Below are 17,407 nucleotides of genomic sequence, written 5' to 3'. Positions count from 1 at the left end.
TCACAAGTGCTTCAAGTATGTTTTATCTCAACTTTGTCTTTGGGTATGATGTGAACCCAAGGTGATGTTGTTTCTTGGTGAATGGTGAATGGTGAAGTTACAGCCTATTCTTGGTTTATTTCAGTGGTGTGGCGCCTGCCTGTCATTGCCATTCTTGGTCTTAAATCTGTGGTGACCATGATAGAAGAATTACGTTTATAGAAAAGATTAGAAAAAAGTTACACAAAGGGTTTAACAGTAAAGGGTGGGAACTGAAAAGTCAAAGGCCAAAGATGGAAGAAACGAAGGAATAGGATAAGAAGTTTTAGTATGGTACGCCGGTGGCTATACCTGCTTTTGATGAGGGCAATTAATTAGGGTTTAATTATTCTCTACTATATATAATTTCTAAAATATGATTTTAATTGAAAAAGGTAAAAATTTAAATATATTAAGCAGGATAGTAGATAGTGGATAGGGAGTAAAAGGATTTAGGCTGCCTTTGGAAACGATGCAAATGGAGTGTAATTCCTGGTTCAATGTAAATTTATACTCTTGTTCATTTTTGCCTGTGTTTGACAATATTATATTTATGGTTTATGCATTGAGAAATGACAAAAAATACATTTTTCAATGCATATTTACATTGATAATAGGGAGAATGACCGATCAGCCTGGCTCAGAATTCTTTAGGCCCACCATACAGGGGGGATGAATCCTGACTGTAGATTGATACCAAATCCACAGGCAGGATGCGATTTATAGGGAGACTACTTGTAGACTATGGGGGGCTGTAATTCAAAATTCTGCAATGAACTGCAAATGTAAAAATACATTATTACAAAAGGAGTAAATTTGCATTTAAGTGGACTTTTGATAAAAAAAAAAGGCATATATTCTATTGGAATTGGTGTTTGCATCCATTACAACTAAAACTCTGTTTGATAAGAAAATAAATTTGTCAATGCAAAACTAACCCAACTTTATAATTTATATGAACCATTTTACACTCCACATATTTGTATTGTTCCCAAATGCAGCCTAAGGGATTTTATAGGGGATGTATCAAATTATCAATATTTACGATATGGACCAATACTTTGATTAAGTATTGGTAAGCATCAAAAAATCAAATTGATACATGGCCGGTACTATGTTGATATTGCAGATACAAGTGGATCTGCACAAAAGCTGCGCAATTCCACCCATGCAATGTACACACAATGTCAAATTTCAATGCATATCAGCTGATACGCATCCATATTTTAGATATTGGTTCTTTTAAGCCACCCCTATTGTTAATTAAAATTAGCATTAACTAAGCATGTATATAGATAGATCAATAGATATATATTTTAATCCTTCTACAATTTCCCATCACTTTCCAATTATATCTAAAATTATTATACATTTTTTTTTCAAGAATGAAACCTAGACAGGACACAATTTGTGAGAGGCCTTCCCTTTCGTTCAATTTTTTCTTATTGAAATATCAATATATTGTTATAATGAAGCTAGCGCATGTGGAGAAAATCCAATTCACAAATCACTGTTCCCATGCCCAAGATACACTTGGGAAATGTTGAAAAAATGATAGAAATAAAGCATACATGCATATCTTAGAAAAACCGATATAATTCTTACTAAACTTTTAGAATGTTGGCTTTAATAACCATAAATTTTTGAAATTTTTTGGTAGATAGAGACTAAAAGAGAATCTCTCAAAAGTTTAAATTTAGAACATATGTGATTATGACAATTTTTTTCTTTCAAGTAAAGAGATTATGACAAGTTATTAAAGCATAATGTAGTGATGGGTTTGTTTCCTACCAAAAGGCTCGTGTTCAAATCTTCTCACCTGCAATACTACGATTAGTGTCGACTAAACACTACAATGAAAAAAGAAAAAAAAACAGTATTGCCAACAAAATGCAGTGAATCATAATACCTCACAATCATTTAACTCCTAAGTGTTCGTCATAAATACAAAGGAGTTAGCAACTAATATGGTGATCCCAACGAAAATTGACAGCTCTCAAATAAAGAAAAAGTACAAGAAAGTTAATTTCTAAGCCCACCTGACTACACCAACTCAAAGTCATAGAAGATAAAGGCCAAAAAGAACAAATAACGGTTTTTTTTTATTTTTTCATTAGAGGAGAACAAAAAGAAAAGCAACAAAAAAAAAAAATCCTCTTCCTACACGCCGAAAGAAGCCCATATGGGGTGAACAGTGATCAGATCTTCGAACCAATGGGATAATGAATCTCCATATTAGTTAAGACTTATTCCAATTTTGCTCTGTCCATTTCATTGATCGTTTCTTCAAGCTGTGGAGATATATGAGCATCAACAACATGACAAAGCATAAGCATGTCTTCAAAAAGCAGTGTTTGAGCACAGTAACAGCGAGTGAAAAGCTTAAACAGACTTACCTTGACAATCTGACGCAAGAAGTAATCACCATACCGCTTTGCTGACTTGGACTCCACAACATATATCATGTCCTACATTAATAGATATATGAATTCCATGAACAGTTCCCCATGATGATTCGTGCAATACTAGCATAGCATAACTCAGGAGGGGCACAACTATCAAATTAAGTATTAATTAGTTTAGCTTCTGAACTTTTTTGCTTCATGGGCGTGCCTGTGTAGCTGGTAATGTCTTCAACCCATTGTTGACCCAGTAGCTGGTCAGACCAGTGACCCGGTTACAATACTGGTTTGGGTCAAGCTCCAACTTGCCATTTACAAAATACCATTGACTTGGTCAATTTGACCCACTTTGTTAAACAGTTGACCTGTCTGCCCATTCAGTGGGATATTGGGTGCTTGTAATATGTTGTTTTTCTTCCTTTGAAAATCTCTTTATGTTGACTCATTTTTAATGAATCATCAATCATTATGAGTTGACTCATTGACCCAGATGATTGAAACACTAACCCATTGACCCAGAGAGGAGAATGGTTCAAGCTAGGTGTGATCATGGCCCAAGTCCAGGCCAGGTTCCGAGCCAATCACTTTAAATATAAAAATATATAATATAATGTTTTATAGTACATGACATAATATATGTTCAAAAAATTTATGTTATACATTATATATAATGTATTGCAAGTGTCATATTATAAGATTTTTATATGTGATACAAAATATAAGATACATTAACACACACACACACACGTGAGAAGGCTAGGCCTGGACACAACCTAGGCCAAAGCCCAGATATTTCTAGACTGGGCCACGCCAGGCTATAAAGGATTACCCCTAATTCAAGCTCTGGGTTGGTGTTTAAAACACTATTGCTGCAAAATCATGCTTACATAAAGGAAAGACGTTATTACATCAACACAACACAATAGATCAATGCAGTTCATGATCCTTGGGTTCCATGGCTTTCAGATACTAAACCAAAGCTTAGGCTATGTTTGGTTTGAAGGAAAAGGTTAGGAAAGGAAGGGAAAGCTTAAGGTAAGTGGTATATAATGTCAAAAGTAAAAGATTTTATTAAAGAGGATGGAAGTTGGAATATGGAAAGTATGGAACTTTTCTTTGAGGGATCTTCAGTGAGGGCCATTGTTAACATTCCTTTGAGTGGGATGGAAAGGGAGGACAGGCTTCTCTGGAAGCATACCTCGAACAGTGAGTTCACTGTTCGATCAGCCTACAGACAGTTAAGCAGACCAGCTTGTGAATCATCCAATTCACAGGTCATATGGAGTAAAATCTGGGAGCTGAAAGTCCCTTGCAGATGCCAAATCATAGTTTGGAAATACTATTTACGAGCAGTCAAAACAAAAACAGCTTGTTGGGTCAGAAGGTCAAATGGAGTAAAATCTGGGAGCTGAAAGTCCCTTACAGATGCCAAATCATAGTTTGGAAATACTATTTACGGGCAGTCAAAACAAAAACAGCTTGTTGGGTCAGAAGGAGAGAGGAGGATACAAAATGTACTTTTTGTAATATAGCTCCTGAATCACAAGAACACCTCTTCTTCAAATGTAGGTTCTCTAAAGCAGTTTGGATTCAAGCCCAGGTGGGCCTAAATCCAGATTTATATCGAGCATCAAATAACCCAGATTTGTTGCACTGGTGGGATACACATAATCCTATATCAGGGCCAATGAGAAAAATTTTTGAAGGAAGACTGGTGTCTATCCTAAGGAGTTTATGGGATGAGAGGAACGAAATGTTGTTTAGAAAGAAAAAGCGAGACCCAATGGATGTTGGTAGAAGAGTAGACAGCTACTTCCTGCTGCCCTCTCAAAACAATGAACATGTTCAATCTGTTCAAATTCAGTCGGAACCACAATTCAGATGGTTTCACAGTGATTAGAAGCCATTTGTGATAGTGGATGGCTCTTGGCACTCAAACACACAAAGCAGTTACAGGTTCGATAATTGTTTCACCTCTGATGAATAATTTTTTGCAGAAGGACAACCTTGCATGGCAAGCTCCTCAATCGAAGCTTGTGAAAGACAGAGTAGTCCTGGACTGGAAACCTCCTCAATCAAACAGAATAAAGCTTAATTTTGATGGAAGCTCTTTAGGAAATCCTGGGCTGTCAGGAATAGGAGTTTTTAGGAATGAAGCAGGGAAAGTGGTAACATTATTCTCAGGACCGATAGGAGTAGGGGATTCGGCAAGAGCAGAAATATTGGCCTTACTTCAAGGCCTGAAACTAGCAAAACAGTGGGGTTTAAAGAACATAGAAATAGAAGGTTATTCAAAATTAGTAATTTCCTGGATGGATGACAACAATCTAGGTGTGTGGAAGTTCAGACATCTAATAAGAGAAATAAAGAACTTAGCTAAGGATCTTGAGGCAAGCTTCAAATGGGTAAAGAGAATAGCAAATGGGATGGCCAACACATTCGCAAAGTAAGGTGTACATAGGCATCAACTATTCTGGGCAGGCATTGGATAACCTTGTAAATTGGAAAAAGGTGTTCCTCAATTTTTAATCTGATCTGAATCTGTAAACTCTTTACTCATAATGAAGTGAAATACCCTTGAATACTAATAAAAAAAGCACCTCAATCGAAGCTGAATACTGGGCAGTAATCAGAGGATTGAGAGAACCTATTTTGACAGGAAACACAAGTGCTATCTTATTTTCTGATGCTAAAGCAGTGTTGGCCAAGTTGAAAGGAACCCAGGAAACAATTACGTGGAGAGAAAGACCCCTTTTGGATCATATACATTATCTTATCAGTCTTTTTGTGAATATATTTGTAACCTATGTAGATAGAGAAATGTGGTAGTTATTCCCCATAGGCTAACAAAGCAAGCTAGACTGTTAAACTCAGTGGTTACTTATGTACATCCCCCCCCATCTTTTTTGTATCTTTGGCTAACTGTAGGAGAGGTCAGCAGATGTATCCTTGATGTTTTTTAGTGGCTCCTTCCTTTGACTAAAAATAAAAATAAAAAAAACAGCAAGGTTGAATGCATAGAAATAAGTGCATACATCGTTAATGTAGAAGTCCACATCAGCATTGGAGAAAATCTTTCCTTCACTGTCTACAGCATGTGTCTTGTGCTTGTAGGTCATTAAGATTGTCCTGCAAATTTGCAAACCACAATAGTATAGCTTAGAATATCATAAAAATAGTGAAAATAATAGAATAGGTGTAACAGAATTTTTCACCCAATACCAACCTTAAAGTAGGTTCATCTACTTCCATGTAAGTTGCAAGTTTCCCAATTGAGATGGTAGAGTACAACTTCAAGAAGGTCCGAATACCTGACAATAATTGTTGTTGCTTGACTTCATAAAGGAACAGCTTCAACTGTAACCTATAAGCATCCTGCAAACAAAGAAGAAAATGCCATTTATAATAGATGATTATTTGGATGGAACAAGAAAATGGTACTCTAGTTTTTTTTTTTATCAGCAAAATGGTACTCTAGTTTTTTTATCAGAAAAACGGTACCCTAGCTATCAACTAAGTCTCAACAATAAAAATGATCGGATAGGCCTCTAGTAATCACCCTATCCAAACCCTGGTAACCACAAGGATCTGCCAGTGGTTGGGGTTTAAATAAATTCAAAATCAAATCAAACATCTGCATCAATGTACATGCAGCATACTTTACTAAAAATAAAAAACAACCTCAACCTCACTAATAAGGGTAATTACCCAATATTGGTAATGGCTATATACCTAGTCTTGGGAGCAATAAGCATAAAATAGTCATTTTCAAAAAGCAGACTCATTATCTAGCTGTTTAATTCAGTGTTGTTGCTAACTTATGTACTACACCAAACCATCCTACACTGCTGACTACAGGGATGTGCCAGTTGTTGAGTCGAGAAAAGATTTCAATCTGAAAAACTCATGACCAATTGACCATAGTTGGCAAGACAAGTTAAAGAATCAATTTAGAAGTTTGGTAGCTTAGAAGATTAAAAATCAATTTGTCTAGAAATTTAGAGAAAACAGTTGTGTTGGATACCAAATTGAGGGCAATAAACCCATGATGTTAAGCAATAATGTTTATAAGAACTAAAGGCAGAGATGCCAGGGAGCCATAATAATAGGAATTTAATGCAATATACTATAAAATCTGGCTCCAAGGAACTCAACCGAGCAGCTGCATTTGTATGATACAAGCAATTATGTCAAGAACTGTAATATTTATATCACAACAGCAGAACAAAGAAATTGATAGCATAATGATCTAACCAATAAATCAGCAAGTTGAAGGAATCCATGTTGAGAAAAGGTTACATAAGGTAGTACCTGGTTGTAATTTACAAGAGGCTCCTCATAAATAGGAGCTGATGGGGTTATGAATTTCGGACATGCATATGAAAAAAGCTCATCATAGAGAGCAAATGCCTCCTCATCGTATCTCTGCATCCTAAGCATTTTCTCACCATACTTCTCCCTCAATTGATTGTTTACATTTTCCTCAACAAGCTTTACTTGCGGACAGAGAGAAAGACATATTGCCAGCAAGGCATACATCTGTTCATTCTTCTTTAATATCTGCTCATATTGTGGAGATTTCTGATGGTATTGCTTGGTCTTATAAATGTACAAGAGAATTTTATTAAATTCACGTATTGCATCCACATACCTGTGAAACACTAATAAATAAGTTAGTGCTAGATCAACAAGAAAAATAGTGTTGATGATGATGACGATAGAGGATGTTGAATTGCTGATGATGATGATAATGAAATAAACTGATAAAAGTATTCATCACATCGAAAAACATCCAATGGGTAAAAGGAATCTCGAACCTTTTATAGTCTAATTAATGTTTCAAAAGTGGAACCAGGGCTTCCAGAACAAATAGATCATTAAGATGGATTCCAAGGTCAGTCAACCTCACTACTGATAACTAATGTTTTAAAATGCACAAGGAGAATACACCGGGAGGCGTGCCTGCAGGCAAGTTGTTCAAAAAGCGCCCTGAGGCATGGATAGGGTGCGAACCAGGTTGCACCCTTAGGTGTGGATGCCTCAAACACTTGCATGAGACATATACCTCTGGCACCTCATCTGCACCTCAAGAAAAAAAGAAAATAAAAAAAAACGAAAAGAAAGAAGATAACATCTCCTTCCTCTTTTTGAGGAGGCTCGGGCCTCCTTGCGCTGTGGAGGCTCACAGCTCTTGCATTCTGAACCACACACCTGATGCCTTCATGTAGTGGAATACCTTGCATCATGCCTATGCATGGGAATGCAATATTTTTCTCTTGTTGTCATCTACATTTAATCTTCCAGCCAATAAAAGGGGGAGTGAAGTGGATGGGTGAACCGATCACACCATGATCAAGTTATCTTTCAACATTTTTTTTTGTTTTTTTTTTTTTTTTTGAGAAGGTAAGGTAAAAATTTTATTGATAAAAAATGAAAAAGTTACAACTACTTCCTGAAGCCCCATACCTTGTAAGAGGGCAAATTACAGACTCCGAATAGACTGAGTACAAAGCAGCTGAAATACATTCTGACATTTAAACTCAGGGGAGACAGACAACCAGGAAACAAGTTTAGACACGGCAGTCTGAATTAAGTCCTCCAAACTTCTCACTTTGTTGCAGAAAATCCTGTTGTTTCTTTCAGTACATAAGGCCACCAAAACAGCCACAAGGATGGTTCTCCAGATCAGATTACCTTTCCTCTTCAGGCCAGGTAGTTTCCAGCAGCATAAAAGATCCTTGACAGATCCAGGCATGACCCAACAGACCCCAGCCGCCTTGAGAAAGTGCTCCCAAACTCATGCAGAGGTCGAGCAGTGGGTGCCCAGGTGATCAGCTGTCTCTGGCAAGAGCCCACATATGCCACAATTTAGATCTGAAACCTGGACCCCTCTCCTAACCAAATTAGTCCTCAACAAGCACTTATTAAGGGTCATCACCCAAAGCAGAAAATTATGTTTAGATGGGCTGACAGTGTTCCACACCTGCTTACTTGGGAAATCAGATGTGTCTGATCTACTCAGTTTTGAAGCCAAGGATTTAACAGTAAAAACACCATCCACACTCCATCTCCACCTCCATTCATCCTCCAGATTAACTGATATAGCTTGCCTCTGTAACAGTTGCAGAAGATCCAAGAGTTGATCGATCTACCAATCAAAAAGGTTTCGTCTGAAGAGCGGGCACCAAGAGATTGATTCCCCAACCACCTCATAAGAATCAGCAACTGAGACTTCAGGGCTTTGGGCACATTGAAAAAGTAGAGGATAAGCTTCAGCAAGGGGAATGCCTAAACACCAGAAGTCCTTCCAAAATTTCAACCTATCTCCCCTACCAATCTTGAGAGGTAGGCCATCAGAGAAAACCAGAAAGTATTTCATGATACTTTCCAAAGAAAGCACCCCCCAGTTCTGAAAAGGATCCAAGGATTTCCAATGGCCCCAGTACACCCCAGATGCAAATTAAGGTCCTCCACCAGGTAGTCCTCTCCACACCAAACCTCCAAAGCCATTTGCTGAGAAGAGAAGAGTTAAAAGCCTTCAACTTCCTTATTCCCAAGCCTCCATCCTCCATGGGGAGGCAAACCTGATCCCACTTAACAAGATGGATTTTTCTTTCTTCCTCCCAGCCTCTCCACAGAAAATTCCTCTGATGGGACTCCAACTTCCTTGCTATTTTAGAAGGGATGGGAAAGAGAGATAAAAAATAAGTGGGAAGGTTAGAAAGAGTACCCTCTGCCAACTCATCCAAACAGTCAACTTGGCCAACTGGAAATAAAACACTCTTCCCCAAGTTTACTTTGAGTCCAGATGCCACTTGAAACCAGCTTAGGATCACAAGCATACTCTCCAACTGATCCCGCGAAGCATCAATAAAACACAAAGTATCATCCGCAAACTGTAACATGTGCACCTCCCCCCCCTGGTTGATTTCAAAGCCCTCCCACTGACCATCAGAAACAACCACCTTACTGAACTGAAACAGCACCTCCATAAGACATATAAAGAGCAAGGGAGAACCTCTGAACTATCGTATCCTAAAGCTTTGAGCTACCCATTTCAAAATACAGGTTGGCATATATAGTTGAAATTGACCTGTAAACAGGTCATACTTGGTTTGGACTAACCTTTGAACCATCATATCCTAAAGCCACTGAAAAGTCGATACATACAAATTGTAACTGCCAAAAACATAAGAACTGTTCTATAAAGTGTTGCTAATTTGGAAAGGCAACAATCAATCATTTTGGCCTCCTAATGCTATGCATTGACTAGTTGGTGCCAACAGATTTTTTTTAGAGCGTCAAGTATAATTGTATTAATTTAAAAGTACAAGTAAAAGATCCCTTGTTCTAAGAGCATCTGTACAAGTATAACCAGGAGAACCTCAAAAAAAAGTTCACTTTCAAAAATGGAGCAGTCAAGAACATCATCTTTGAAAGCATGATGTACAGACAACCAGCTCCTAATGGCATCTAAAAGCATGATTAATGACTTCGACTGGAGAAGAAACTGTGTTCTTGAATATTTTGTTGTGCCTCACTCCATAAGGCCCAGAAAACTGCCTAAGGAATACATGACCAACAAGCTTTCACCTTCTTGGATATGCCAGAAATGTACCATTCTTCCAGAAGACCTTTCACTGAAGCAGGCATTCACAAACTCAGGTTTAGGGCCTTTAAAAAGTGATTCTGCACTTCTGTGCTAAAATTACAATGTATAAAACAGGTGGTTAGAAGACTCAACTTCCACATTGCAGAAACAGAAACTCAAATCATTGCAGATAAAACTCTTAGCAATTCTTTGGATAGACATCTGTCCCAGGTTGCTACCGAAACAAAAAACTTGTTTTTTGGAGGAGCCACTGTCCCCCAAATGGCCTTGCTAGGAAAAGAGAGCATTTGATCTCCCACAAGATTATTATAAAGAGACTTAACAGAAAAGTTGCCCAACTTGTTCCATTTCCAAAATCTAGCATCTTGAGCTCACAAGTCTAAATGCTGGTTTTGTAGCAAGTTAAGAAAGCCTGCTACCCATTGAAGCTCCAAATGGTTAAAACTTCTGAAGGAAGGAATCCAGCAGGTGCTGTTACCATCTTGTGTGAAAGAATCTGGCTACCAGGACTTCCTTGTCAACTGCTAGACTGAACAAAGCTGGAAAAAAATCTTTTAAGGTTCTCTCTCCTGTCCAGGGATCGAACCAGAATGTTAGTCTTCTCCCATTTCCAAGCTTGTAACAAATTCCCCTGCAAAGAGCGAGAAATCTTTGCAAATTCCTTTCCAAACACCACATCCATAAGAGGCTTGGGGAAAACCTGCATCCCATCCATTGCTCCTTAGACCATATTTCTCTGCTGTTGTTTTCCTCCACACTCCACAGATTATCTGGTTCAGAAGAGAACCTCCAGAACCAACTACACAATAAAGCAAGATTGGAGACAACAGATTTTGACTAGTCCACCAAAAAAATATGTGCAAAAGTCAAGACAATGAAGTAATCTCATATTAAGATGCCAGTTAACCCTCTGACCCTCATATCACAGGCAAACACATCACAGGTTTTAACCAGTCAGTGGATGATACAATTGGTATGGTCCTCAACTACTAGTCAGTCGGCTGGTCATTAATTAGTCATTGCTTTGATAGTGTAGGTTTAACAGTTTAAAGAATTCATCTTTATAATACCCATATCTCTTTTTTTATTTAAATTGTACAGTAAGGAGAAAAAATAAGAGATTGCTCAAGAAAGATTGGAAATAAGAGGAAGGTGAGGGACAGAAGAGAAGGGTGAGAAAGAGAAGGAATGACAAATGGAGGGGAAGCCTTTCCATTAGACAAGCTTTGATTTGATGGTGAGCTCTATGGTAAAGAAATAGATTAATCAATCTACCTCCCCCCAACTCCTTTCATCAGTCCTTGGTTCACCCAAGCCATTTCCTATAGTTTTTGAGTTCCTAAGCAGCTACATTGTTGAAGAGGAAGAAATGGTCGGAAAAGAAATGGGTTGAAAACCCAAAAATTCCTAAACTTGAGCAGACATATTTACTCTCTATTTACAGGTACAAAAAAGGAATAAAACAAAGAAACAAAATATATGTAGATTAGAATATTCTGGTTTAACCCTGTTAGTTTTTGAGAGAAGTATAATAACATTAATGAGAAAAAACATGAACAACAAGCTGTTGTACACAGAATTTTACAATCACAGTCCATGCAGTCCTACACCCTCCAACCCTGCTAAACAAAAGGATTATCATACAAATCAATCCTTAAACACTTTGCTCACAGAAATCCAAGAAAACATTTTTCTCAAAATTTTCTGAAACACCAAGCCAGTAGAGCTACTTTTGTGCTTGAATATCCCTGCATTTCCCTCCTGCCAAATGCACCCAAAAAAAATGCTGCAGGAGCCATATTCTATGCCAACTTTCCCTCTTGGATAATACTCCAACTCTCCAGACTTTTAGAAAATTCATCACCAATACTGCCAACAACTCTTCACCAAAAACAAACTCCAGATTTTTTATCATATCTCGGCAGAAAACCTACAATGCAGCAGCAGATGATTTATTGATTCAGTTTGTTCCTCACGGAGGACACAATTTGTGGAAGAAATTTGTATACCCTTCCTTACCAAATTACCACAAGTTACAATTCAGTTCAAGTAGGGATTCCAAACAAAAAAGGCTACCTTTGTAGGTACGCTCTTGCACCAAACAATCTTAACCAGGATTGGTCGTTCCTCCAACCTAGAAATAAAGTTGACCTGGTTTAACCCTGTTATATGTTTCCTTATTTTTCCTATTTCCCATCAATTGTTGGCTGACTCTTAATTAGGTTTAGAGAAAAGTCCAAGTAGGTTCAGAAAAATCCCAACCTTCTAGGAAACTATGATACCAGGGTAGCTGTTCAAGGCTACAAGGATGTTGAATTGTATAGGATACCTGGAATATTTGTGCAAATTTCATTTCCTACACCATATCCAACCAGCGCCCTTGCCATATCTGGGTAACATAGCTAGGAATTAATTTTTTTCCCCCAAAATAATTGTAAAACAGTATGTGAGTTCACAACCACAAGGAATGTTCCATGGAAGATGAATTCTAGATGGGGTTCTCATTGTAAATTTGTAAATTTAATCAAGAAGGATGGTTTACACAGTGTCCTATGAAAAGTTTATATGGAGAAGACATATAATCACTTGCATTGAGGTTTTCTTCAGTATGCATCAACGATCAGTTTTGGAAGCAAATGGAGGAAATAAATTCAAGTAAGCACCCAGACAAAGAAGTTATCAATTCTAATAAATAGTGCAGCCTATTTATATTTCAAAAGCTTGAAAGGACTTTGACAAGGAAACCTATTTCTCCCTGCTATTTATGTATGTAACAGTACCACTGTAACTAGCTCTTGCGAGATTAACCAATAAACATAAAGAACATGTCAAAATTCAACCAACCTGAGGTCCTGAAAAATGACACAAATAAAGTAAGTCAGATGCAACTCACCTTCGCAACATGAGGTTGGCAAATCCATAATGATATATGGTAGTAATATGGCTTCCAATAACACTGGTGTAAACACCTGATTGACTGATGTCAATGGGAAGTAAACACTTCAAACCAGTGTGATAATCACCCAGAAGACAATGAACTCGCAGCAATCCGATCATGCTAAAATAACCCAGCACCTTCAAAACATTACTCCCACCACTGTAGTCATACCCATCAGTAGCAGTGAATTGTTCCAAACCCTCTTTCTCCTGCTCCAAGATCTGGATGATCATGGACTTCTCCACAAGTGCTTGCAAGTAATTGAGCACACCATAAACATTCCATGCCTGTTAAAAACCACTAATTAGTACGGTCAATCGTCAATGAATAGTTGGTATTCTCACAACTTGGACTTCGTCTATTTACTTAACTGGTAGAGTAAAGCAATAAGCATATTACATGCATTTTCAAGCATTCACTCATGCACATTGGCAAAAACTGAATTACCCAAACCACCAGCACTAACGTGCCACTTAGATGAGACAGAAAGAAGAAAGACAAGAAATTGAACTCGTAATAATCAATCAGAAACAGGTGGAGAAAGTATATATTCTCCTAATGACCAAAAAAATCACATAAAAATGCTTAGAAACGCAAATTAAAATTCATCTACAAGCGAGGGAGTGTTCGCCAACGTGAATGTTTTTTTCTAAAACAAGAACAACTGCTATGTCAGCAAAAAGAATACATTTTTGCTAATGTGGTAATTGTTTTTGTTTTAGAAAGCAAACTCGTTCACATTGGCGAACACCCCCTGAACCACTAAATTAAATGTATTTTCGTTAAAAAAAAAGTCCTCGTAATAATTAAATATACTCCAACTCACTAAACAAATAAGAACTACGAAAATAGAACTGTATACAAAAAATTATCAACAACTCAGTGCCACTTCAACCAAAAAACATCAAAATATAGAACAAAGAAAAAAAGAGAAAAGGACTAATTTTAATTTTCTATTCTAAGTCAGTCCAAGTGAACTAGCACCTGATCGTACTGTCTGAGAAGAGCAATCTCCTGCTCAGTCTTGTTCTTCATCTTTGCTCTGTACTGGCAATATGACTGGAACTGATAAACAAACTCATCGACCATATCCCACAGCCACTGATTCGGCAACTGCATATTCACCACCCCATGTAACACCACCTGAAATAGACTGCAGTAGTTGTCCCACGAATCGATCCTCTGCTTAGGCGTTGGTGCCAACCTCGCGTAAAGATGCCGAAACCACATCTCCTGATACAATAAGCAGAAGACGTGATCATTATCGACGTACGGGGCCACCGCATCGACCGACGGCCATGGGCTCTCCTTGAACATCCGATCGCTTAACTTCTGAAACGAACCTTCGTACATCTGATGAATCTCGTACACATTCTTTTCTCTAATGTGCCTGTACAGGTGAACGACGAAGGTCTTCACTGCGTCCGGAACAAAGTTCGGGTCGTAACCCAGGTCCTGCGGCTGCTGCCTGTAACCTCCGCCCATGTCCTCATACCCAACCCCGTCATCGAAATCGTACGAGGTCGCCATGACTGCTCCTGTAACAGAAAAATTAGGGCTCTAACTCCTGTAGCAGTTGAAGCAGTCTCAGTCACCGAATCGAAGAAGAAGAAGATAGGGCTTTCGTTTCTTGAAGAAACTAAAACCCCAAGGCCCGAGGGAAGGGAGAAAGAAAGTCAGAACTTTTGTCTTGCCCTAAAAATAATGTCTCGCAGATCAAACAGGTAATGGGCCTAGGTCTGATCATTGGGCTGGGCCGGGCTGGGTTTGTAAGTGCAACAACTAATAAGAGTGTTTGGAGGTGCCCGTGACTGGCCCAGGCCCGAAAATTTATGTCCGGGCCGGGCCAAGCAGAACATTTCGGTTGCCTACACAAAGGAGTGGTTGTTTATTTAAAATGTGGTCATATAAAAATTAATCAAATTATGAAATTTTTGGGGTTCAAAAAACTGTTTATTTTAAATCATTTAATTTTATTGTAAAACAATATACCGAACTAAAATTTCAATTAAAAATCCTGCGTTATCTCATTAATATTCTTTGGGATAAATAACTCAATTTATTCATACTTGTTAAAGAAAGGATACAAGAGAGAGCTCTTTAAAATTCTAAGTTGGAGATGAACATGTCAAATGTACAAACATTTTTTTACAATTTTAAAACAAAAATAATAACTAAAAAAACTACAAGTATCGGCCAAATCGCCAATACAAGGTTGAGTAAATAGGCATGGGGATAGACTAAAATGTTGTAGATGTGAAATTCAACACAACCAAGTTGTTGCTTCCCCGTTTGTATCCGATCACCGGTCTACAACAGTTAAAAAACTAATGAACTCGCTTTAAGTATATGGTTGTAGATCTCTTTTAACACCTACAATACAAGACCGAGCACATATTTAAGCCTAATGCCCCTAACTAATCGCCAAATCACAAGTCTAAGCCTAGGATATATATATATATATATAAACAATAGAATGATTAATGAAACTTAAAAAAAAAAGGTTTCATATATATATATATATATATATATATATATATGTATATAAACAATAGAATGATTAATCAAAATTCCATAAACCATGGTGTATTCATTCTATATCTCTCTTTCCTTCCATCCATTCTTCCCCATCACAAAACATATAGATTACAAAATCACACTTCTTTTTGTTTGCCATCTCCATATACCCTTCCCTAGACCTGTTCATGGGCCGGGTGGCGGCCCCCGGACGGGCTTGAACAGGTATATGGGCCCGCGGGCTTAACCTCGGGCCAAAAAGCCCGGCCTGTAATAAATTCGAGTTGGTCTCAGGATTTGCCAAAATAGCCTGGCCCGGCCCGACTTATAATTAAACCTAAAAACCCTAGTCGAATACCCCTCTTTTTTCACCTCTTTCCCTTATTTTTCCAGCCGAACCCTTCTTCTCCACATCCTCTTTCCCTTCTTTATATTCTTTTTTTAATGTAAATAAATTCTAATTTATATTGATTATTGAATAGGGAAATTTTCTAATTTTTTTCATTAGGTCAGGCTTCGGGCTTTTTATCAGGGCCCAAGTTGTAGGCCCGTTGGTCGGGCCGGGCTCAGGCTCGGGCCTAACATATTTCCATTAATGAAGAGTAAAAACCCGGCCAGGCCCGGCCCATGAACAGGTCTACCCTTCCCCACCTCTCCCTCCCTCCATCCATCCCTTCCTCATCCAGCATTTTTTTTTGAAGCACAAAGAAAAACTCCCCTCCCTCGTCCCTCTTGCCATTAATTGTGAAAATTTTAGAAAAAGTATAATAAATCCCTTATATTCAAATAAAATAAGGGAAATGTAAGAAATTAAAATAAAATAACCAACAAATTGAACTTTTCTGGTAAGATATTTGAACTATTGAAGTATATGTAATTAATTTAATGTATTGTAGCTAAAATACAGCTGTGTTGGTTTGGTTTAGCACAACCCTTCAGGTGAATTGTTGTAAAAATAATAGTATAATAATGGAACTATATTGAAAGTAGATTTGGTGGTTTATAGATATCTATATGGGGACCACCTTGGCAAGTCAGAAGCCCTTAAGCTTTAGCCCTCCCAAACAGGCACTACCAGTTTCCAACAGTCTATGACTGTTGGAAGTCATAGACATGTAGAATGTAATAGTACCCATGAGTCCATGACAATTCATGATTGGTGTTGGTCTTTAATTAGAAAGCAAGGAAATAAGAACAAAAGCTGAAATAATTCACCTTGAATAAGGATACTACACCTAATGTGCAGAAACCCTTGTACAATAAAAGAGACAGTTGCAGAACAAGTAGCTAGCAAATTGTAGGCTAACCAACAGGCAAAAACAAATAAGTTCTGTATTAATATCTTGATTAGAGAAACTATTATAGGTTAAATAATAGCAAGAAGTAGAATTCCAAATAAAATGATGGACTTCAGATAAATTACAAGTTAGAGACAACTGAAAATTCTACCAGATTTAAAATCAGCAAGAAACCATCAAGGCTCCCTGCAATTTCAAATATAAAAGAGAAAATAAAGTAAAATTCCAAATAAAATGATACCCTGCAAATCTGGTAAGAAAATGCCAAACTATGGTTTAGTTTTTCTTTGTTAGCTAGACATAAACCGAGCGTTAAGCCATAAACATTCCATGTGTTGACCTCTAGCCACATCCGTACACGAACCCAATGCTATAAGTATATAGTTACAGATAAGATTATTCTTATCTTGTTAAATAAAATAACTATAGCTATATTATTTAAGAATAAGAAGTATCTATAGTGGGGAAGCCCTAGTCTCGTGGCAGTTGTCAATGGGTTGGGTCTGGGTAGGATTAATCTTAAACCGATTATTTGATCAGGACAAAATTATAGACCTGATTATACTGAAAACAATAGTTGTTTGTTCAAATAATAACTTAAAATTTAAATATTGATAATATA

General features: G+C 37.6%; 1 protein-coding gene across 1 annotated transcript; it reads right to left on the bottom strand.

Annotated features, from left to right (window-relative positions):
- Positions 1–1,909: 1,909 nt before the first annotated feature.
- LOC104592171 (uncharacterized) lies at positions 1,910–14,639 on the bottom strand. The gene is made up of 7 exons (XM_010251392.2): positions 13,955–14,639; positions 12,926–13,257; positions 6,732–7,071; positions 5,647–5,795; positions 5,456–5,549; positions 2,415–2,486; positions 1,910–2,309 (listed from the first exon to the last, which is right to left on the bottom strand). Exons 1-7 carry the CDS (start codon positions 14,498–14,500, stop codon positions 2,265–2,267), a joined length of 1,578 nt encoding a protein of 525 aa, XP_010249694.1. The 5' UTR covers positions 14,501–14,639; the 3' UTR covers positions 1,910–2,264.
- Between the last annotated feature and the right edge of the window lie 2,768 nt (positions 14,640–17,407).

The sequence above is a fragment of the Nelumbo nucifera genome, chromosome 8, assembly GCF_055504915.1.
Source record: "Nelumbo nucifera cultivar China Antique chromosome 8, China Antique-T2T, whole genome shotgun sequence".
NCBI lineage: Eukaryota > Viridiplantae > Streptophyta > Magnoliopsida > Proteales > Nelumbonaceae > Nelumbo > Nelumbo nucifera.
The sequence above is the reverse complement of the archived record's forward strand: the minus strand, read 5'-3'. Positions and strand labels throughout refer to the sequence as shown.